This window comes from Amblyomma mixtum, chromosome 2 (genome assembly GCF_055824585.1).
Source record: "Amblyomma mixtum isolate Tamu chromosome 2, ASM5582458v1, whole genome shotgun sequence".
In the NCBI taxonomy this organism is placed as follows: domain Eukaryota; kingdom Metazoa; phylum Arthropoda; class Arachnida; order Ixodida; family Ixodidae; genus Amblyomma; species Amblyomma mixtum.
The window spans coordinates 218,950,791-218,975,177 of NC_143013.1; the positions used below are offsets into that span (position 1 = coordinate 218,950,791).

General features: G+C 47.9%; 1 protein-coding gene and 1 long non-coding RNA gene across 4 annotated transcripts in view; both read right to left on the reverse strand.

The window, feature by feature from the left end:
* The window catches only part of Atg1 (serine/threonine-protein kinase unc-51-like protein Atg1), a 167,126-nt gene that overhangs the window by 99,536 nt on the left and 43,203 nt on the right, over nucleotides 1-24,387 (reverse strand). For 2 of the 3 annotated variants that reach the window (XM_089573116.1, XM_089573115.1), the window contains exons 3-4: nucleotides 17,463-17,513; nucleotides 16,710-16,742 (exon numbers count right to left, since the gene is read on the reverse strand). In XM_089573116.1, coding sequence (XP_089429242.1) covers nucleotides 16,710-16,742; nucleotides 17,463-17,513 — 84 coding nt within the window. Of the gene's footprint in view, nucleotides 1-4,589; nucleotides 4,610-16,709; nucleotides 16,743-17,462; nucleotides 17,514-24,387 lie in introns of those variants that run through there. The other variant, XM_089573117.1, reaches the window with a different exon arrangement.
* On the reverse strand, nucleotides 10,035-16,690 carry LOC149362603 (uncharacterized). Its single transcript, XR_016289028.1, has 2 exons — nucleotides 11,072-16,690; nucleotides 10,035-10,945 (listed from the first exon to the last, which is right to left on the reverse strand). It is a non-coding gene; the product is annotated as an uncharacterized LOC149362603 (long non-coding RNA).

Sequence of the window (24,387 nt, forward strand, 5' to 3'; positions counted from 1 at the left end):
AGCCCCGTGAAAATGTAGATCAGGTAATGAATGTTCGTGGGTGCTGCACGTGTACTTTCGATGCACAGGAGGGACCAGTTTCAACTTTTTTTGACAGGTAGGTAGCACCTTTTCTGATTGCACCATCCCTTGATGCGGGATGCTTCTGCCTATACCACCACCTCATTCAGCACTGACAGTGCTAGGAAAGCTCTAGCTGAATATTGTAATCTGGGTGCTTTTAACTGAATGGTCTTTGTAGGTATTTCAAAAAGGCTAGGCAACCATCCTAGCACTACTGGGGTTCCAACCCACTGCAAATGAGGCAGATTCTGTAGCGCTTGGCTCTCGCTCGCAGTTAGTGAAATTGGTATCTCCCTAAACTGCACTCTGAAAGAGCATAAAGAACACTCTTCCACGGTAATTCATGTCATGCAACATGACATGGAAAACATCACGTGGCTAGTTCATCCATTGTTTTCAGGTTCAAGACATCTGCCAATTTCTATACAGTAGCTTCAGTCTGTTGCAAACTACATTTCTCTTGAAGGCAATTTTTGAGCAGGAATTGGGTTTCACGCAGTTTTCATGGTGATGCTTTGGGTGCACAAACTGGGTAATGTTGGTCTTTACCTGTTAACAAAGGGCCCTAAATGATTAAAATGATATTTGGTAAATTCGATTTACAGTGTTCTCTTACCGTTTCTGACCTATCTTTCCTCAAATAGAACAGTGGCTGATTGAATTCGCATCACTTATTAATGTCAGATTTAATTTTTTTCTTGCTCTAACCTTTCTTAGCTGCTAAGGGCCATTATTGCCCGAGAGGTATGTGTGTGTACTGTACACACACGGAAATCGCTTCATTCAAATCAAGGTACTTCGGTCCCGTCAAAATCTCGTATTTCAGTGCGACAAAACTGCCGGCAGTACACGCTTATTCAACGGCCCTGCAGTTTACCTGTCCTGGCCGATGATGAAGCATGGCAATGCAGCGTGCTGCACGCGGCCATCGTGTTTTCGACAGCCCCCGGACCGATAGTCTATGAAAGGCCATTACATGCACTATGCGCGCGTTGCTTGGTGTGGGTTGTGGTCTTTGCGGCTGCTTCACTGCAGTTCCCTTTTTTTTTCCCCTGCGCTCCTGTCACGACGTGGGACCAGTTTATTTTAGAACGTGCGAGGCCTATCGAGTGGCATCTCTGAGGCGACGCTAATGCTGCCAGTGCTGATGAGCGGTCGCGTAAGAATGACAAGACCAGTGAATGAATTAAACTTTCTAGTCGGGCTTTCTTTATTCCGAACTCTGTGTCAAGAACTATTTTCGGTCCCCTTACCCTTAATTTCAAATCGGCATGATTTGAACAAATTTTCAGACCCTTAACTGTTTATGCCCGACCATTGGCGCTTGGCGTTGCAACGATATATATCCTTTTTATGGCGCGCGCACAATTTGGCTCTAAACGTGATGGTCCTTGCTTCGTCTTCAAAAGTCTTGGCGCAAATCTCACAAGTTTACTCGCAACAAACATAAATATAAGACTGCTCAAAGAGAGCAGCACGCGGCTACAAAACCACCGTGCCGCGTGTCCACTCTTGGCACCCTCAGTTCGAATAGAATTTGACCAAAAGTTTGAGCTAAGAAAGCGAGCACGAAACAACGAGAGTTCACCGTGAGTGCGTGTGTTTGAGGAATGGTCGAGCACAATAGGTTTTGCCACTAAAAGCACTCATCGTGGTGCTTGCGTGCGGTACAGCGAAACGGTGATATCGATACGAGATGGAAGTACGCGTTATATGTTGTTCCGCGGAAGTGGAAGAATTGATTTTTTTTTTCTGCAAAACAAACCTCGAGTAGAACCCCGCTGTTACGTTCGCAGTTGCTGCGTTTTACCAGTGCTACGTTTTCATGAGCCAGTCCAGCTGCCATAGATCGAAACCCATGTATACGTAATTGAAACTCGATCGCCTGTATCTGTTACATAATGCAATTGTTGCATCATTTCCGCATCGCATGCCGCGGAAGTCGCCTCGCGGTGACAGTTTACACCATTCCGGCATTGGTTTAATGCGCTTGTCCGCCGCTGTGTTAGGCGACTTCTGGCGGGAAGCCCCCACGCCAAAGCGAGCACGCTTAGAGAATAGGTGATTTTTGGTGCGGCTGTTGGCACAGTTACATCGCCGCTGTGATGCCAGCACGAACGACCCTAACGCGCGAAAACGAAACTATGCCGCGGCAGACGGCACACGAGATGCAGCTGCGCGCGTTGGCTCCGACGGTTTTGTTTCTGCCATCCGCTTTATTCTTGTCACCCGCACCTTAAGATACACAATTTCGAGATTCCAATAGGCGATGATCCTATGGGATTAATGTGGCCACCGCGAAAAAGCGAAGAGGAGCGCGCGTACCGCACCTTCGCACGCTCTAGGCATGCTCCCTCTTAGCTGCTAAAACCCTTCCACAGACAGCTGCTCAGAAGCGGAATCAAAATTTGAGCTATATGTATAGTTGGCATAGCATCATGGAAAAAATGGCACACTCATCACTTGTGTTGTTTGGTCTTCTTTGCTCATGCAGAACGATCCTGAGAACCACACAGCCTTGCTAATTCCAGAAAAGGATGTGACGCACACGTCATAATAATAAAAAAAACTGCAGGCAACAGTGCATAATTTTTTTTCACGCTAAACATTCATCTGTTACCTGGCTGTTACTTTTTTTTTTTGCGGTCCTATGAAAAACTCTGCAGCAATGTGTTTTGTTGCATTTGATGCTCTGGTGCATTTAACAACTATATGTGGACACTTGAGTGCACTCTAAACTCTCGCCTTAGGTCGTACACACATATGTGTAGCCCAAAAAAATTTAACTTCATATTGTCTCTCCCAGATGCACACAAATCACATACATCACCACCTGGACAACATGACCACAGAATTCATGCATATTCAAGAATGCTGATTCCATGGCTGCAGTTGAGGTTTTCGGCCAGAAGCATGGGTAACGGGGTGAGCTGGCACAGGTTGATTGCTTGCAACAGAGATGTAATCACTAGCGAAATGCGTCGTAGTATGTGCACCGACATTTGCAGCTGAACTGGTTTTTACTGAAATGTGAAATTTTTAGTAGCAACTGAAGAAGAAAATAAGTAAAGCGTGTATTGCAGAAACAAAAAAAAAATAAAATTAATTCAGCTGGTGAATGTGAGAGTTTTCAGTTGCAAAGTATATATGCCAATCCTAATTTATCTTTGAGAAAGTACTCCACAAGCTATAATTAGTCCAAAAGTGATGGCCTACAGAATGTTTCACTGAAGATGTGGCAATTTTTTAAATAGATTAAATACAGCTAAGATATTTATTTAACCCGCAGGCTTGTAAATTAATATATAATATTTAACTTTTTACCAGTTACAGTAATGCCCCTTATTATAGCTGACCATAATATCCGCATCAGTTTTTAGATTTCTCAAATTGTGATTCTCTCGGCTGCAGTGCAGTGAGTTTGGGGTGCCCAAATGGGCGAAACTGCACGGGCCAGGTGCACTCGCAGCCACGCCTATGAGTGCATACCCAGCTCTTTCCTCGAGCAGTTCCCACTGCGGTCACTAAAGTATATACACACTTCATTCCCTACTACTGTTTTTCAAGCTCAGCCAGTGTAAAAGCAGATCCCTTTAAGAGCTGTTAATTCCTTATAAAAGAACTAATCCCAGCTGGGACACACCTTGCACAGAAAGATTACAGCAGAAGCCTTAACACAGCTGCAATACATGCAGGTTTTTGACTGGTATCAACTGAAAATGTAGACAGTTTAGTCTGACAAATCCCAACTGACCCCTGCTGAGATCACACACAACCCTGTGGTTTCCATAGCTGGCGACCACTCGAAATCTGCCATGCTTGTGAAGTTGACCTGCTATTGACTAGGACAAACATTTGGCTTTTATTATGTCATTAACCAGAACTATTTGCAATGATATTTCAGGCACACTTCAGTTTTGATTACACAGTTTCACTTAGTTCCAGCTCGAACAGTGAAGCTGCTTTGCAAGAGAAGGTGTGGCATCATATATTAGCAAACAGCTATGATTCTTAATTTGAAACTGTGGCCAACAGATTTCTGGTTGAGGCTGAGCGATATTAGTTCATATCAGCTGCAACTATGTCAAATTCTCAGTTTAGGATGTTTCCCTTGCACGTATGTAAATCCAGATGGCAATTGCCCAGTGAAAGCAAATTATATTCACCTGAACTATAGCTTATCTACTGTCTTCATGACTGTAGAAAAAAAGGTTTAAAGCTCCTTCAAGTAAGTGCAATATCAGTACAAGACCCACTTAATTTTCATTGAAAGGTATGATGGCATTTTCATCAAGCAGAGAGATACAGTAGGGATTAGAACTGCAATGTGGGACATGTGTCATATGGTTACTTGGTCATCACAAAGCTGAACTTTTCTTATTAAATAGAAGTAGAAATAATTTGCTTATTGTTCAGATGTCAGGTTGAAAGCTCTTGACTTTAGTTGTTACCAAAGCTGCTGAGGCAAGAAAATTGTGTAAAGCACACATTTTACCCCATTGAAGGTGAAGCATGGAAGAACATACCATCAGATGAACCTGTGCTCACTGAAAAAATAATGCAGACAGTACAATAAGAGCCAGCAGCCCCTGTAAAAGAATTTAAAGACCCAGATTGCAGTATAAATCATTCATAAATCAATATGTTCAGAACAATCCTTGCAAAGTTTCAAATCAGGTTATTTACTGAGCAGAACAAATAAAATGTACTGCACTCATTCTGCCCACACATTTTTGAAAAGGCATGAATGAATGCCTGACAGTGTAGCAGACCTCTTAGCTGCTTTTCTTCCATTCACACAATATTAAATTAAAGATTACGAACAGCCTGACAATTGTAGATACATTTGTAGATACAACTCTATTTTAGATTGTATATGTGCTACATTGTTGTGTGAATGTGTTTTTCTGCCCTCCCTGCCTGGACCCAAATGAGGGTCTGCAGTATTGTGAAAATAAATAAAATAAAATAAAGGCAAACTGTGCAATTACTCCTACCGGAAGCAAAAGAATCAAAACAAGCAAAAGCTACAAGAAACAATTATTACAGGTACAACAAATACAGATTAATTTTTTTTTCTTTTTGAAATGTTAGTCATTCTGATCCTAGTGTATCAATAATGAGAGTGTGATATTGCAAGAAGTGTGCTATAAAGTAGAATTCCTTTTCATGACATAGATTCTATTGTGCCGCGATTATACATTGTCAGCCTCACCTTATTTATGTTCTTTCCCAAGATGCCATCTTGGAAAGGCACTTTCATTTAACCTGCATGCACACACACACATCTTTTTCACTGCCAGAAAACTGCGCGTGGTAATGCAGCAAAACACTGAAGAATAATACAGCAGCTTCAGCTGCCCCTTAGGTTGTGCACAGATGGTACAGTAAAGAGCTCTTTGTGTGATCCACCAAAGCTGTCAGGTACATATATGCCAGTGTGCTGCCTTCCTGTACCTAGCTAAATTTTGTGGTTCCGCAACTTTCGATGGGAAGTGAATTTTGTTGAAAAGTTTCATATCTAAAAATGGTGATGAGTAATGTCTGTTTGTAAAAAAGACTATGGAAAGACCTAAAAACAGGAATATGCGAACACTTGGTGACATAAGACAGCTATTCAAAACACATTTGAAACATTCTTCAAGCTTTATTGCCCACATGGAAAACATGAAGGAATTGAAACAAATATTGTAATACCTTATCTAAGAGTATCATATCTGAGTTCTAATATTTTTTTTTTCTCATGGATACTAGAGTCAAGGATTTCACATTAAAGAGCAACCACAGAATCTTCCGTAATGTGACACAAACATACCATAATAAGCTAAGCTACCACTATAGTATAAGAGAATATGCTAGAATATTTGATTCAGTTCACATATTCCATTGAATTTCAGCTGCAGGAGAGAGAACCGCGAATAAGTAAAATACCACTCTATCATTAGCCTTTGAAATATTCCTGAAAGAGATCATTTTTTTTTTGTGCGTTAGCTGAAATTCCATTGTCAGAAAATGATTTAAGCATATAATTTATGTTTTCCTGCAACTAATGCATTGCTGTCTCAAAGTGTACTTGATCTGTGGGCAAAACTGCGCTGTCCATGCACTGGAAGACCAAGCACCTGAAGTCATCGAGCTGAAGCCACTAGTGATTAAATTTTTTTAAAGAGTATGGAAGATAAAATAGAATCCAGCAGTTTACCAGTCTCTATATATTGGCAGTTTACCACCAGGTTCAGTTTGGTTATTTAATTTAATAATGAGCGACTATACAAAAAATTCTCAAGGATAGCGAAAAACAGAGCACAAAAGCCAAGCAGGTACAGTTTGCTTGGTAAAATCCTATGTTTCATCACATCAAAGATTTTCTGAACACTGAGAAAAAAAGTGCAGTTAAACAATTTGTCAAATGACGAATACAGCTCAGCTGCAAATTTGTCAAGAATTAATGCAATGCCCCTTCTTGTAATATCGCGTTCCTGATGATTAAAAAAAACAGAGACAGTTAAAAAATTTTTTCATGCATTCAAATAGGAATTTTTCTAGTATTTGGGATGGGGTCAATGACAGGTAAATTGGTCAGTAGTTCTCAATGCATATTTTGCCTTCCCTTTAATAGTGGCCTATATCAAAGCTTATCAAATCATATGACAGAATTTTCCTGAAACCCTTCAGTCAAAAAGAACGGAATGTTTGCAAGAACATGATGATACCATGGTAGCAATGAAGTGGGCATATTTCGCCTAAAAGTGCACAAACTTGGACAGATCCCCCTTCGAGAGCCTCAGAATGTATGTTAAAGCAGGTGAAAGTTTTTTTTTTGTGCGCAAGTGGTGTTGTGTTGTGTTACTGCCATTCTTTTTGCAAGCCTGAAATATTGATTGAAATTATCAGCTTTTTATGATGGATTATTCAGCAAACCATCAGTGCATTGAGAGACCATATCTCTTCCGTGAAGGGGGTTAATCTGCGACACCTTTGCAGGGTTTTTTGTTTAATTAATAATAACAGTAACAATGATGATAATGCTTTGTATGCATTAAAACAACTCTAAGTCTAAGAAATGCTTCTGAAATACTTCGGATGCAACTGCAGCACAAGCACTCACATTCGCATGAAGGCACAAAATAATCTTCTTGTGACAACATAAGAGGATCTCTTTTGCAGCCTTCTTGTTCCTGACAAACCTCTCACCACTCCCCAACTTCGTTCTCTTCAGTGCATCCTCTTAAGATACACCCCTCACCCCTGGCAATTTTTTTATCTACCATCTCAGAGCTTCCCCCTGCATGCCCCATTTGCTATCATCCCTATGCTAATCAGGAACGTGCCCTCTTTTCTGCCCCATAATCATCATCATCATCATCAGCCTGACTACGCCCACTGCAGGGCAAAGGCCTCTCCCATGTCTCTCTCCAGTTAACCCTGTCCTGTGCACAGTTGCGGGCACCGTACCCCAGCAAACTTCTTAATCTCATCCGTCCACCTAACTTTGTGCAGCCCCCTGCTATCTGTTTGCCTTCTCTTGGAATGCACTCTATTACCCTTAAGGAGCAGTGGTTATCTTGCCTTCACATTACATGCCCTGCCCAAGCCCATTTCTTCCTCTTGATTTCGACAAGGATATCATTAACGCGCATTTGTTCCTTCACCTACTCCGCCCTCTTCCGATCTCTTAACGTTACACCTATAATTTTTCTTTCCATAGCTCACTGCGCTGTCCTTTGTTACTAGAGTAATAAATCGGTAGCCCTGCAACATGTATGGCTCAGTTGTGTAGAACTTTCCTCAGCATGTCTGAGCGGCATTAAGGTTAGGTTAGGTTAGGTTAGGTTAGGTTAGGTTACAGCATTACCCATAGCATCGGACAAGCTGACATGGACCAGATGGCTTTGGTGACCCTGGCACAAGATATCCACGGCGCTTCATGTTGCATCATAATAAATCTGTTTCTATCTCTCTCAGACACACATGTGGCTGTTGCAGCATCCATGTATGCGTGTGTTCCTTAATTTGAATGTGGGTGTTTGCGCTGCAGTTACATCTGAAGTGTCAAACAAACTTTCCTGGGACCTCGTTTTCCTCTTAATATATTTTGTTTACTGGTGATTATGTTGGAGTGCCTGTCTATTCTTTAGCTTGGCGGGTGCCATATATCAACTTTCTTCCCTTTGTGTAAATTAAATGGATGATTTGTTGCTTCACCCCACGTCTTTAAATAATGCTGCTCATTCGCCTACTTCTTTTTTGTATCGTATATAGGACAGTTGACCACTTGCTTTTGTTCTGCTGTTCAGTATTGTGTAATGGGTATGTGAGTGCAGTTTACGACCACATAGAATGAGACCATGGTTTTATGCGGTTTATCGTACGTCCCAAAGTGACTCAGACTATGAGGACGCCGTAGTGGTGGGCTGTGGATAATTTCGACCACTTGGGGTTCTTTAACGTGCACCAACATCGCACAGTACAAAAGGCCTCTAGCATTGCGCCTTCATTGAAATCAGGCCAACAAGGCCGGGATCAGGCCCACATCTTTCAGGTCAGCAGCTGAGCACCACAACTACTAAGCCATCATGGCGGCTTGCCCATGCTTTTCATTCAGTGTTTCGGTATATACACTGCATTTGTCATCACCTGTTGGGTCACTTTGTCAAGCCACTGACAGCAGTAGCTTTTTGTGGCTGCTCCCTCTTTGCACGAAAAGAAAATTCAATTTGAATTTAAAGAAATTATGCGTTAAAATATTTCGTTCCATCACCTTACTTATTCACTCTCAAGGCTCAAGGGCATTATTTAGAGAAATGGGTGAACAGAACAAATTATTAACAGAACAAATCAGTTGCAGCTTTCTTGAAGGCGATGTTATTGACGATCACAGTGACAAAGGCAAAAAAGTAGTTCCAGTCGTTACTGGTGTGTGGATAAAATGAACATATGACATGCGAGAACACAGACTTTAAACATGTGGTCATTACGTGATGAAACATTGTAGTGCTCGTGAAACGCTGAAAATCAGTGCACCAGAGGAAAGAAATAGAAGTTGTAAAACAGAAAACAAGACTCTCTGTAGTGTTGAAATTGAATGGTAAAAAGAAAGAAAAATTTATAGTAAAGCAAAAGAAATATCAATATTGTTTTGACAAATTTGGCATCAAAAAAAGGGCATTTGAAATGTTAAAAACATCTTGCCATCCTAATATCACTCCCAAATTTTAACTAGAATTGCAGACAATTTTAGAATGTGTGGTAAAATAACTATTTTGATTCAAATTTAATACCCGCCTTTGCTGCTCTGCCAATGCCAAAACTGGTAAAAAATTTTCTCGAAACATGTAATACCTAGGAGCACAATTTGAAACACTTTTTGTATAACATGTCCATACCTCTGGATTGTGAAGTTGAGATTTCGGGGCATGGTCAAAGGTGTCTACCACTCATATTAATAAGACAGCAAGAGCTGAATTACAGCTATCCAACATTAAAATGATCATTACACTGCAAGATCAAATAGCCCCAGTTGAAGGACTCATTGTGCTTCTGCAAGTTCCAGTGGTTCTCGCTAAGCTGGTCCCAACAATACACGATCCCAGCTCTTTGAACAGCACTTCAAAAAACCTTGTTAGCAGAAGCACGAAGTTGGCAGTGCACAAAGTGCCATGAAATTACGGCCGACCATGCTCACGTCGAGGACCTCATTTCAACAGCAACATACACAAATATCTACACAGTAGCAAGATTTATTACAATGAAAAAAAGGTTTTCCTTGCTGCTAACCAATACCAAGTTGCCGATTTTGAGTATTTGCGACACCTATGGAGAAATGAATTGTGCCTTGTAAATTACTTCTGCTTATATGCATTGCTTACAAGGTGAGTTATTATTGAGAAAGTTGGCTTAGAATTGAAGAAAGCATATCATATCAGTTTGAGTAGTTTAAGCACACAAAGAAAGAATGAAAACATGGGAAATGAGCTGCAACCAATCAATTTATTTCCTGGCTGAAGCACTGTACACAGGAAGAAATGAATCATTATTAGTATATATGGCTTCAATGCAAAGCAATACTGCAATTCAATAAGAAATTCAAGACAAGCCAGTTATGAAAGTTGTTCACGTGCCATCATGTCTGTGCTATTATAACCGGTACCCTAATCTCTTAAAAGACGTTCAATCTCATAGGTAAATGAATGTGTCTTAAAGGGGGAGGGGTATACTCCATTGCCACGCCATCTAGCATGACCTACTGACAGAATTAAGTATTCCCACAGAACACCACTGCAGTACACCAATTGTCTGGAATGTCTTTTCTGACACCCATGCTTCCTAACACAAAATGTGCGTGGATTCAGGCAAGACCGCTTGAAAGAAGTGGTACAAAACAATTAAGGATTCAGGCCACCTTTTTGATGTTAATTGTGGAATATATTGTGGGCTTAGGGCACAACTGCTGTTAGCTTCGGTGCATAAGGCACACTTTGTCGTGGTTTCCATTTTGCCTTAATAGTAGAATGAAACTTTGGTCACTGACCATGTCGAACACATTGATTGACATTTCAGAACCCTAACAGATTGCTCGTCCAAAATGAAGGACCGGTCATGAAAAAGCAGCTCCTTAACTAATCAGGGCAATGACTTTGCATAAGCCTGGTGAAGGTTTGTTTCCCTTTGTTCTGATGACTGTCTTCAGCATCATCTATATTATAAAGGATTCCAGGTGCAGCCACACTTACAAATTTCTTTCAGTGGCAAAGATTTCCACATTCTCCCAAGCAATTTCGCGCCCTGGTTGTGCATGTTCTGCCACAGCAGCTGTTCGATTCCTGCCGACATCACTGCGATGCTCTTTCAGCCGCCTGGGTATGTTTCTAGCTGTCTCCCCCTACGCAGACCGAATTAATCGTCGCAAGGTAAACGATTCCAGGGAACTTCGAACGAGGCAGAGCATCTTCAACATTTGCACAATCCCCGCGCAATTTACCAGTTATAGCACGTGGGCAATATTCACCTGGTGCGTTTTGAAAACTCCTGCCCTTCGTCTAGAATGTACAGGGTCGTCCACTCTTAGAACGAACACGCTAGTGCGTGGCCCCACTCTGGAGGGCCACTGCGCACGACACGGCCGCGCATCGAAGCGAAGTGGTAGATGACGTGAAGCACCACGTCCAGGTCCAACTTCTCCTGCGCCACTTGGCTGCGATGAGCGGCCGTGCCGGACACAGTGGCCCTCCAGAGTGAGGCCACGCACTAGCGTGCTACGGGTGGACGACCTTGTAGATACGGAACCACTGCTCGCTTCAACTGACGAATGCCTCAGGGACTGCAAAACCACCGTGCCTGGATCGTATTTATGACCCTGGCCCCACGTTGTACTGAATTCACATTATTAACATGCATATCCTCTGCGCAAATCAGGTTGAATGCTCGAATCAAATGAGCGCACATATTCATGTCGATTAATTATAACAAGACTTTCCGGAGAAAGGTGGAGCGTCCTCGAAGGCACTGCACAAGCGCGAGCACCCAAACAACGCAAGCACAGAAGAGTCCTTTCACAACGAATCCAGCGATCACAACGCGTCACGCAAAAGTCAAGGTCACATATACACGGTGGGAATGATGCAAAATGCCATAGGAAAATGCCATAGGATGCATGACCATAGGAAACTTTACCACACCGCCTAAAATCGAAGCGCGACCCCGAAATCACACGTCCAGGCGTGGACAGAGGCTGACCAAATAAGCAAACGATGCAAAAACGGCGGCTCAAAACCCGTCCGACAACAATAAACGAAGCCAAGGCAATCCATGGGTGAAAATAACGCTTTGGGCTGGCTTTTCGTTATTTCCACCGGGTCGCAATAACGCTTTGGCTTGGATTTCCGTTATTCTCACCCGGTCGCAATAACGCCGGCCCAAACGCGCGCAGTTCTTGAAGTCGATTGCTAGCCGACATGGTGGTCTGGAACACATTAATATTGTTCATAAGGTTTAGCCGCAAAAGCATTGAAATAGTAACATTGTGAGGAGGATCGCCCCCCTCCCTACGCAAAGAAAGCGCACAAACGGACGGCACAGATATAGGGAACCCAAGCTCAAGTTTGGGAGCGCGACGCCAGCGCCGCAGCGGCGAGCAGCGGAAACTCGGGGCGGCGCCGTAGCAGACGCCCTGCTAGCCTTGTGTGCACGCGCGACGGGAGAGTCGCGCGAGGCGCAATCTTCGTGTTGACAGACGCGGCCTCGGCGAAGCAAAAAGGAGGTAGTACGAAGGCCGTAATGTAAAAACCAAAGCGTATGTACACGGTGATCCACTCTTACCGCGAACACGCGAGTATGCGACCGCGCTCTTCGGAGAGCCAGTGAGTCTCTCCCTACCATCCACGAAAAGTGGCAGACGACGCGCAGGCAAGTCGCTCGCTGCTCGATTTTCCAGCCTTGCGACTGCGAGTCGCAAGCCGCTGAACTAATCGGCGAGACAGTCGAGCTTTTGACAATGACGCCGTCCGCGGACAGTCGAGCTTTCGGCAACGACGTCGCCCGCGGCCACGCCGGGCGACGAGCTGCGCTGCTCCCTCGCTGCCGTAGTCGTCGCTAAGCCTAACCATTTCGCATCGATGCTGCAGCTGAGGGCACTTCGGAACTGGCCAGCGCTGTAATAAAGGTGCTACTCGCGTCACCGTTTTACTATGTTCACCGTCACATAATAAAACAAAGACGTGATCGATTTCCGTGATGCCTTTAACTGCGGAGCCAGTGACAACAGGCGAGCAGCACTGGGCATCAGCAAAGCGGCTTTGGAAAAGAAATATGCTTGTATCGCAATTATCACTTCTACCAACAGCTCGGTATTGGCCAACGATCCTCAAAAATGATTCATTTTTGACGTTGCTCTACTCCAGGGTTTGGTATGAACGCGAACAAACAATATTAGCGTATTTTTCTGACGGCGGCGGCAGGCCGGCCCTGAGAAGAGCGCCGCTGTCGCTGTCATCATGACGCTTATACGACTGCGGCGCACATCAATACCGTCACGACATCCTCCTGGTCGCCGTAGTGCATTGCGAATCGCACCGAGCGCGAGTGCAGGAGACGCGGTCAAAGCAGACGAAATTCTCGAAAGCGCGCAAACAATGCTATTCCGGAGAGTTTTCGTTTCGAGCGAGAAGGCGACCCGCAGGTCGCACTTGCAAGTGTGAACAATGGTGGTCAAATGTTTAGGGGGTTCCCCCAAGGTGGAGTAGAATGTTGACGAACTGTTGCCTGGTCGCATGTCCTTTCGACTCGCACGTAAGTTGATCGCCCTGCGCATCGCATGCAACAACTGACAACTACGATCAACAAGTGTCTCGCTTTATTTCGCAGAGCTGATAGTACTTCGCATATTTCGAGCACATAATTATACAGGGGACTTACCTCTAGTTACATGTCATACAGTACGACGTTAATACTCACTCGAGAAACGCATTTTACAGTAAAATGGGCCTCCTCATCGTCGATCGTCTGCTCCACACAGTAGACGCGACTAATCAGTTTCCCTCCTTTAATTAAGTTTGCATTGCAGTACTGCGCGTCAGTCTGAACGATCGTATTGTGGCTAATGCAGGCGACACATCGCGACAGCGCTGGCGCACGCACGTGCTAGAAAGCGCGCGTGCAAAGAAGCGTGGTGAAAGCAGCGCGAGCAGCGCCCCAGTTTTTACTTTTCTCCCATAGATGGCGCTGCACATCAGGCGCACATGGACGATAACAGATGGGCAGCTAAGGTATTTAAATATTTATACAGAAAGAACGTTGACTCACAGTGGCGGAAAAGAACTAGAAAACTAACCAGTAAGTATGCCGGTCATGAGGACGGAGAAAGAAAGAGCATTAAACGACAGGTTAAAAACGCGGAAGTTAAAAATTGGATGAATTCAATGGAAAAGAAACATAGTGTAGAACTATATCGATTCTGGAAAAGGCAGATCAGGAAAGAATTTTTCTATGATAACTCAAGAGGCAGTGCCCTACTTTTTGAAGCTAGATCAGGGTGTCTTAGAACGCGCAGCTACAAAAAGAAATTTAACGAAGAAGATGACACATGTGCAGTGTGTGGTAGATCTGTGGAAACAATTGAACACCTCATAATCAAATGTGATGGTATCCATCCGGATGTCGATGCAGGCACAGTCACTCTTTCTGAGGCCCTAGGGTTTAAAGATAACAATGGTCATGTAAATAAATCTGCAGTGGAAGTCAGCAAAAAGCGATTGGAGGATTGGTGGCTGAAAAGCAGAGATGTGGCATAAGGTTAGAATAGTAGGAAACCGTAGGCAAAGTTCATGGAGAATCTTAATGAGAATTGCCAACACAGTAAACAAAAAAAAATATTAAATAAAGAAAAGCTGAGCATGGTGGCAATTGCCACCACCCCGTTTCAAAGGGGGCGCTCCTATCCATCCATCCATAGCAGCGCCACCCGGCGATGCTTTGGGAGCCTATACGACCTCCAAAAGGATACCCGAGATTTCTTGGCACGGACACACAGCCACTGGTCGCCACGCGGAGAAGATGGGGTTGTGTCATCCCGGCGCATCACCCGTTCTCGGTCCAGCGACGTCGATCGTTACGCTCGCCGTTACTGATGGCGCAAGGTAACTCGAGCCTTGAAGAGAGACCGTCCACCCCAGCCAGGCGCTAATCACCTCAATTTACGGTTCCCTGCGCCCGCGAGTGATTATATAATGGGCCCTCGGCGGCGGCCATCTCGGTGCGCGCCCGCGCCACAATAACGCTCCGAAATAAGACGGGCTTCTTCAAATTACCCCTTGGCAGCATCGCAGCGCAGTCCGAAATGCTCAGCCCGGTTAGGATCGTCGGAAAGCACGGGAGACAAAAAAAAATAAAAATAAACTCGCTACACGTGCTGTGAACTTGGCGAAATCGCTTGGGCAGCTTCGGAACCCACGGAAGGCTCGGCAAAGGGCGGTTGACTGCGCAGTAGCCTCGCCTGAAAGTAGGCTTCGCCGGAAACGAGATTGGCGAACGTGGAAACTGTACTTCCGGGCATGCGGGTACCCGTGCTATGGTAAGTGGTCGCGTGTCTGCGCGGCTGCGCTGCTCCTGTGCACTCGTCACATCGTCACCGCGCACAATTTACTCAGCCCGCTCCGGTGACCACCACACGATGGCGTTCTGGAATCCAAGGGCACAGGCCATGACGCACAGAATGCGCTATTTTTATCAGCAAACATTTTTATCTGCAATCAACCCCAGCCGGTCAAGTTAGGGTATTTGGTTCGATTCTAGAGTGTTGCCCTTGTCGCGTGTTGTTTTGTATTTTAATGTAAAATGTTTGTTACTCATATTATATATTACACATATATTATTCGAGTTGTTCGGCAGAAATTTTGTTGCCTACTTGCAGGCCTTCTTTTTTTCCTTTTTTTTTCGTTCTTTGCTGTTGGCAAAGCACTGTGCAATTGTGTCCCCACTCCTGCCTTGGCCACCAAAAGGCGGCTGGCAGTATTGAATAAATAAATAAATAAAATGAGCACCTTCCCTTCACTAAGTTCCATGCACGCGATATAGCTGCCTAATGAGCACTCGCTATACTATATACAGTGCGATAGTATATATAGTGCCTCGCTATACTATATACGTGCTCGCACAACACACGAAGTGCTCAGGCCCCGCAACAAAAAATTAAAAATGAGTAAACAGACCAGGCTGCCGTAAAACGCAATTATCGCCGTATCATAACCTGCAACTGAAGTACCGAACATGGCCGCTTTTTTTTCTGCTTTCTTTTCGACTGCGTTAGCGCTACGCGTTTAGACGAGCTTCTCAAACATAAAACAAGGAAGGATCATTCGCCGCCCAAACAGGTGATCAGGAACGCACAACCGGAGTGGACCGGCCGTAGCGCGAAAAAACCGCGCGAGATAAGAAGAGCAAAGAGAGTCCAGGAAATGGTGGTTCCCGCAGCGATGATCTTATCTCCCGGAGCACGGTTACCGAGCAACACATGCGGCGCAGCTTCCAGGAGAGCCTCATTCGGGGCGGCACAGAGATAAGGCCCCCTAACGACCACCATCGTCAGCTGCGTTCACACGTGCGGAACAGTTCCGTTACACGCCTCAGGCGCCGTAGTGCCACACGAGGCAAACAGGGGAGCAGTGAACAGGACAAACACGGTTCAGCGGCTTCAGTCGTCAACGGATCCAACGCCACGACGAGCGCGCGGGGTCCGCGGTAAATAATCCGCCTCAGCAAAGCGGATCCCTACTTGGGGCCACGCTCAAGCAAGAACGTGCTATAGAGGCGCGAACACTAGCACAGCTTTATCAGGGAGGTTCGACCCGTTCGGCGCAGAATCTCCCAACAGACACCACACCGCGCTAAGCACGTCTAAGGCAGCGCGCCATTTTGCGCAGCGTTTAGGTCGTGAAGCAGTGTACACCCGCAGACATTAAAGGCTTAATTTTCGTCGCCGCATCTTACTGCAAGGAAACTGGAACGAATACAAGCTGCCTAATTCCGAGTGCGTGCACTGCACAGATTTCCTTCCCCAAAGTCACGTGCCATAAGCTTAAAGCAGCGGGTGTAAGATCACCGACTGTCAACAGCGGGGATTAACGAACACGGAAAGAAAAGATGCAACTCACCTCCATGACGAGATGAACATAGTGGGCGGTTTCCTAAAGTGCAAAAAGGGGGACAGGGGGGGGGGGGGGGGAGATAGAAGAAAAAGCACGTTAAGTTTCAAGATCAGAGCACATAATGTGTTTAAAGCAACAGGAAGGGAAAAACGCTCTTCGCGACTGGAAACGATGTTGGCAATTTCCCTTCCATTTTCTAGGGCGTCGCGCTGACGCTCGCCATTTCTCCAGAATGAAAAAAAAAACGAGAAAAGAAAAGGCAATATTTATTAATGCAAACACTGTCCCCCGTCGACACCGATGCTGATACAAAAGGAAAAAAATCGGTATAGTAAGTAGCAGAGTCTGTTTTCCTATTCCCAGTTGTCGGGTACCCCCTAAAAGCGCCGCACGACTTCCATTCGCGCCAACAGGGTTACTAAACGCGCCATAACTCAGAACACGTACTAAGCTCGAAACAAAAAAAAAAAATCAAGAATGAGCTTTCCACGGGGCGATAAAAAAATCGAATCGACTTTCAGCAGTCCTTTCCCGGCGGGCCATAAATCTTCGAGGTCGCCCACGCGTCGCGCGCCTAACGCCGCACGCAGCCCGGCACACCACTACAGCCAGCGCCAGCGGCCACAGCAGGAACGGTATGGGTATAATAGCACCAGGAGGCGGACGCCATGAACAGCGAGCCGGCAAAATAGATTTTCTTTTTTCTTTCAGTTTGCCGGAGATAAACAGCGGGACGGTCGGGGAAGAGGGGGAGCTCACCTTGCAGTCGAGCAGGGCGACCACGTTTTCGTGACACAGCGTGGACAGCTCCTGTGGGAGGAAACAAGAGAGCACGTTTAAGCACCGAAATCCGTGCCACACAAAAGGCACGACGAGATGGAGAGGCGCCCACCCAGCAGCAGCAGCAGCTCCGGCTGTCAGGCATATACGCCGCCATTACACATCACACGCTTGCTATGCACCGCCTCCTCCGCCACGCCGTGAAAAACAGCGAACTGCCGACAACTAGACACGCGTGCGCCAGTGTAGTATACGTACTACATACACAGGGTGTTCAAACGACAGAAAGGGCGTGCACTCGAACCCCCGCCCTCTTACTGCGTCGGTACAAACACTTCGGGAAGGGGGGGGGGGGGGGGGGGGGTAGCTACTATAGGGTGCGTGACCGAAATACGTGAAGGCTCGCGCGCGCGCGGTTTGTATCGCATATATATATATATATATATATATATATATATATATATATATATATATATATATATATATATATATATATATATATATATATATATATATATGCAGATCGCCACGACTGACAACCGTGGAGAACGCGACCCCGCGCGTGATACACATCTCGGGACCTTCGTCTTTCGCTTCTTGCCCCTTCGGAGGAGGTGCAAACAAAGTGAGAAGCAGGCACTACCTCGTAAAACGAGTGCACTGCGATAGGGAACATACACTCGGTTTATTGCGTGCACTCGCGTATTTATTTTGTATATAAACTCTAGATAGCCTCTCCGACCTCTTCTCCAATCCCGGTTCTTCGCTTCCTCGTTCTGTGCATACATTTCTGCTGATACTCGTCCACTTCCCGCTCTCAGACCCCTTGGCCCGAGCTAGGCAGTTGCGCATGCCGGTTACCCTCCTCCCTGCTGGCTGTTTTTCCTTTTCGTCAGAGACCATAATGTGCCGTACTAGGCGGCGCAACAAAAGTCTGGCCTCACGCCCGAAAGGTCGCGACCGAGGTCCCGAGACAACGGGGCTGGGCCCATCGAGATTGCCCGCTCGGATATGCGTAAGACACACGGCGGTACTCTGGAATCCTTATCCAGACGCGGCGGGGTCCCCGCAACCCCTCCCACGAACCGCGACAGAAAAGAATAAACGCATCGAAACAGGGAAGCTCGGGCAGCCATGCCGGGGATACGCAGCTCTCGGACTTTCGAAAAGACGAAGGCACATGCTCTTCGTCGATGGCCAAATCTACAACCTCCGACATAGACCAGAGAAACACAAAAGACGTTCAGCACAGCACACGGATCGCCCTCGTCAGCGCTGACAACCTCCACCTAACTTTCCCAGCAGGATAGAGTTGTTCACTCTGTTGTGAAATAAACGCACCCATTCATTTTTACTTCGTTAGCAGTGCAGTGCAGTGCGTGCGTGCGTGTGCGTGTGTGTGTGTCCAATGCAAAGATTCGGGTCATCAAGGTGAAACAGAAAAGTCCAAACACAACACCCCTTCTAGCACACACTTCCCGTACCAGATCGCAGGATCGTTTCCACTTTTTTTCCCCCTCATTTTACTTATGTCGTCTAGAATGATCGCTCATAACCGCCCTCCCCGCCAGCCCCTGGAAGTCGGTGCCGATCAGCGTATCGCAACGAGCCCGGCGGCACCATACGGAGCAGCGCGCGACAGAGCGAGCGCGCTCAAGAACGTGCCGGCCGTCGGCTCTTCCGCACCGATCGCCTCGTTTCCTTTTCCCACCGACTGCGCGGGATGGAGCAGAGCCAAGCAGGCTGGGCACACGCAGGTAGTGCCGTGCAACCTGGAGCGACGCAGAGCTGACGGAAGGGCCGCACAGACAGGCATTGTTTCAGGCCCGGCAGCCTCCGCTTCCGCGTTCTGATTGCCGGCGGGAGGGCCCCGCACAGCATTGGGGAGCATGCCCATCAAGTGCCGCAGTACACGCGTATATACTGATGGCGGGAGGGGGGGGGGGGGGGGGGGGAGGACACTTCCTTTACTCTACGCTGCCAGTGCGATGAGGAAGAAGCTTGCATACAAGGTCAAACTGAGAGACAATCAAGAGCCAGGCCCAACAACCATGGAAAAATAACAAAAGAACAAACACTGGCCGACGCGGTGCGAAAGTTGGAGGACACAGCTGGAGTTTCCCATAATGCCCCGCGCTCTTCGGCCGAACCTCCATCGCCACTAAAACGATGTCACCAAATAAATGCTTACGCCCAGCAATAACGGCCGATGAACCACAAACCGACCGTGTAGCACACTGCGTTTTATAGCGTGCACATCCACGCACGCAATTATTCTACGCGAAGACGCAACATCCGATAACTCGTGCGTCTCGGAAGATAAAGCGCTACCCCCCCGCACAACTGCGCACGCTCTACTGGCCGACGAATCTCGTTCCGCACCTCTGCCCTCGCCAGAAGAGAAGCGTTGGCGTTCGCCACATGGGAAGACGCCCCGGCCTTCTTGGGGTCCACCGCCAGGCGCACGTGTTCTGGACCGCCTCCCACCCACTCAGCGGCGGCATCATCCCGTTGGGGGCGCCGCATCCTCCGCTTCCATGCGGCGCCAGATAAGAGCGCCGCAACGAGCCACGCGTGCGCGCTGGCCGGCCGAAGAGCAAGATCGAAGGCGAAGGTCGCGACGTGAGCGCGACGCGAAATCTTTTCCCCGACCAGCAACCGCCCCTCCATCACCCTGCTGCGACCTCTCCCCCGCCCCTTCCTTCACGCCCTCCGTCCCGAGTAGTGTTGTTCCAGGAAGAGACGAGGGGGGTTGCGACTGCAAACAGCGTCGACGCTTACATAACAAGCAGAAGCACAGGGAAGAAGGTAAGGCGCTACGGTGAGGCAAGCGGTGTTTGTAGTATCTAGTATGAAGAAGTACCACACAGAAGCGCCGCTTAGTAGTCGACGCATGCGTCACGTGTCTTTCAATATCATTGCCACACTTCGCGACGCGTAACACCCTCCTGGCCTTGCGCTACTCGCGATTCGAGTGACCGACTCTGACTTCTCCAACAAAGACGACGCTGAATGCGGTCCAATGCGATATGCTTCAACACCACATCACTCATGCAAAACAGGGGAGGGGTTGGCACACAGATTGAGTGCACATGCGGACAACCCCGAAGTATATCTACACGCACGCTTGTGGAATACGACCTCCACGACAGGCAATCTTAAAGGGCCACTGCCCAGGGTCCGGACATTTTTGAAAAACAAGCCCACTGCATAGACGAGGCATCGAAGATAACCTCTGCAAAATACTAGAGCCATGCGCGCCCCGAAAAGCTGCGAAAATTCAAATCGAAGCCCGTTCGTTCTTTCCTTCCTTCAAAAACGGGCCCGGCCCACTACTCTGCACCCCGCTGACGTCAAGGGGGGCTACTTTCGCTAAAGGCACTCCATTGGTGCATCGTTCTGACTGACGGGAGAAGGTTGGGCGTAGCCTTGGCGTCGCGTCGTCTGCACAAGGCTTTCCGCAGCGCCTTCTGTTCTGGCTCATGCCTACAAACCCGCATGAAGGAACAAAAAAAAAAAAACTGCGGAGGGAGCGTGCGGCGACAGCCTTGAACCCTAGCCATAAAAAGTAAAAAAATAGTAAAACTGAGGGAGTTGGTTCGCCCCCCCCCCCCCCCTCCCCCCCCCCCCCGCCGTGATCACGTCACGAGACGCTCTGCGTGCGCGCTCCCTTCTCAGTTTCTTTTCTTCTATGCGAGCCCCCCAAAACAAGGTTTTAATTAGTAGTGCAGCAGAGCCTTTCCCTCGCTCGCCCACTTGACCGCTCCGCACACACACCGCTTATCTTTCGTGCATCTTGCGTACGCCTTGACTCCAATGAATGACATATGCTTTGGAGCGGAGAAAAGACACAAACACACAGAACACAAACACGCATGGAGAAAAGCAAACGGGCGGTTGCCGGGTCCGCGCTTCGCCGTGTTTCGAACACAACCGACTTCCGCCCCTCCGCTCGTGAAACGGTGGGGAGGCCTAAAAGAAAATGAAAAGGTGGCTCGTTAACTGGGAATGACAAACAGATGTATGAAAGGATGCGCTCGCTAACAAGTCTAGGTGGTCGAGCCGATCGCGCCTCTCGATCGTTCAGTGTGCGGAGAAAATGCAAAAACCAAGAAAAGAATTCTATTGAAGGCGGGGCCATGACGTCGCCCTGTGACGCACTCCACAGACACCACGCCTCCGGCTTACACCGGAGAAGGAAGGGGTGATTTTGCCTTGCCGAGCCTACTCGACGAGGAGCGGGAGAGAAGAATTTCGAGGAGGGAATGGAAGGAGAGGAGGCTCGCTCAAAGAGAGGTAGAGAGTGTCTGCTGCGCTGGGGTGGGCACGGGCCCTTTAAAGCACGGCGTTAGCCGAGAGCCAAGAAACGCCGTTTTACGCAAAAGTAGAAAAAAAGAAAAACATCTGTTGCTCTGAACTGTGCATAAAAATGGCTTTGGTGGTTTCCCCAACAATGAGCGAGGGCACTGCGCGTTGACAAGCTTCAGCCATTTGGTTGGTGCTCCCGAATGGTCTCAGCCAGCACTCCATGTAGTGCAAAAAAAGAAAGGATGCGTAGCACACGGCACACGATGGAAGAAAGCGAAGGGGTACAGGGTCATTTCGCGACGTCGCCACGTGAAGCGGGGTCAGCGCAAGGTACAAGGTCAGGGCGTCCAAGATTAGCCCCCGTCGGCCTCGCCCATATCTCGCGGGGCGGCTAATCGTGCCAACGAGCGCGCCCCCGGTTTAGCGCCGCCGCGCTTACACGCGGGCTGATTACGCGCGGTGACGTATCTCCCCCGCTGCCTTGCATCAGCCGGCAACAGAGAGAGAGCCAGAGGCCTCGTCCGGTTTCATCGCGCAGCTTCATTTCAGCTCGTCGGAGAGAGCCCGCTGTTTCGTCACCCCGCACATTGAGGAAGGCGCCGCACAGGCCCCGTTCCGCGCTCGAGCCATTGTGAAACCGCGGGGGAGGGCACAGAGGCGAACTATCTCAGGGGTCGAAGGAACATCCTCGCTCGAGGACGCGGCGCGGTCCGGCGGAGCGTTAGCCAACACCTTGAGCATTTTTCACTAACGTCGCGAAGAGACGAAACGCAGCGAGGGAACGTTACTCGCCACAGTTGCCGGTTTTCCCTGGCTGCGCGAGAGCTGCAGAAGGGCTGAACCGTACAACGCGGCTGGTTGCGAGACAGCTACAGACTAACTACAGCACGGGCGCGGTTCAAGTGCGCATAATAATAATAGTGATTATTGTTTGCCGCGGTACAGCGCTGGGGGAGGGGGGGGGGGGGGTCACCGCAACCGGGGAAGTGCGCATGCACGAGATCGCCTCCTGTACTATATTGCACCTGCGTCTAGCTCTCGGCCGTCATTGGTTATGCAGGAATCCCATTTTTTTTTTCTACTCAATGAGCACAGCATGGCGCACATGATCCACTGCCAGGCGCAGTACAGCAAGCAACACGATGCTCTGTCTCGTGTAGTCATCTAGCGACTCTGGTCTCTTGTAGTGTTCCTCCGTCTGTCTCTCGCTCTCTCCGTGTGTGCGTGCGTGCGTGCGCCTGCGAGAGCACACATAGGAATACTAGTCTCCTGTAGTGTTCCTGATTCCTGTAACGCAAAGCTCCATCTCGCGAAAAAAGAAGTGAACAAAAGTTCTCCTTTTTCGCGGTATGACTCCAGCTATTGTGTGCACTTCCCCTCTCGATGCATGCGCGGAGCAGGAACAAAGGCCAACTAATGGCAAAAGCGTAAGAAACGGCAGCAGGAGACGACCTGACTTGGCGAAACTCGCTGACCTGTCTGGCAGTGAAATCAAGGAGACGTTCATTACGACCACGCCCGACAGAGCGACGTGCGTCAACGAGTGATGCCAACTGGCCGGTGCCTTACCAGGACTTCTTTCGTACCACGTGGGCAACGCGTGAGCGGCCTTGAAACCCGGAGGACGCAGGCGGACAGTTCCGCGCATGGTCGCTGCCGTTATCAGACACCTTCGTCAGCGAATGCCGGACAATAACTCCCGATCGGTGCTTTCTCTTCTGACCCTTTATCGGCGCAGGAAAGGGTTGAACAAACCGCGGTGGGCCAACACGAATCCGCCGCAGCCGCGTCATCCGCGAAACGGAGGAGGAACACATATACACGCGCTATTCGCAAAAGCCTGACAAGTCGCCAGGAATGCGCATACGCAAAAAGCTAACAAAGGACCCCTGATTGCAGCTCGTAGCTGCCGAGTTCCTCGTTTGGCTTAGTGCTGCTCGTCGCACAGCAATAATACCCCTGTATACACCCTATACGTGCAAATGACAGCAAGAAACGCCGCGTCTGACGAATTAAATTATACACAGTGGGTGAAGGCGCGGAGTAGCTTTTATCGCGGGCTTACGCTCTTAGCATGAACTTCCAACCTGAACCCAAGGAAGGAAGATATTCTTTGTTCAGAATACAAGCAACTCAATACCAATCACAACAGCTTGTTTCGTTCCTTACACCACAGAAGCGAAGTTCGCTGTCGTCACACACTAAAAGAGTGCTTCATCATCGCTTGTACGATGGACTACTGAACAGATTGCTTACAGCTAGACCAGCCTCATAGAAAGAAGTCTGTATCAGAAGGAGGTTACGAGGGAAGGAAAGGCGGGCTGGCCTTCTCATCTGGAGCGGGTGTCCTGACAGCGCCGTTAGGCATAAAACGGAAGGGTTAATTAAGAAGGGCAAGTAGTAGCGCACACCGAAACAACTAAAACAAAATACGGCGTCCGTTGAAGAAGCTGAATACGGTCGCATCAAGGTCTTTCCGGAATGCGCACAACGTCAGCATGCGCTACTCTCAAAGACTACGCTAGCAGAACAAGGGTGCCAGCCTTCGCACGGTCCCGCGTCAATGACCGCTCGCCGTCAACGCGCCGGTGAGGGC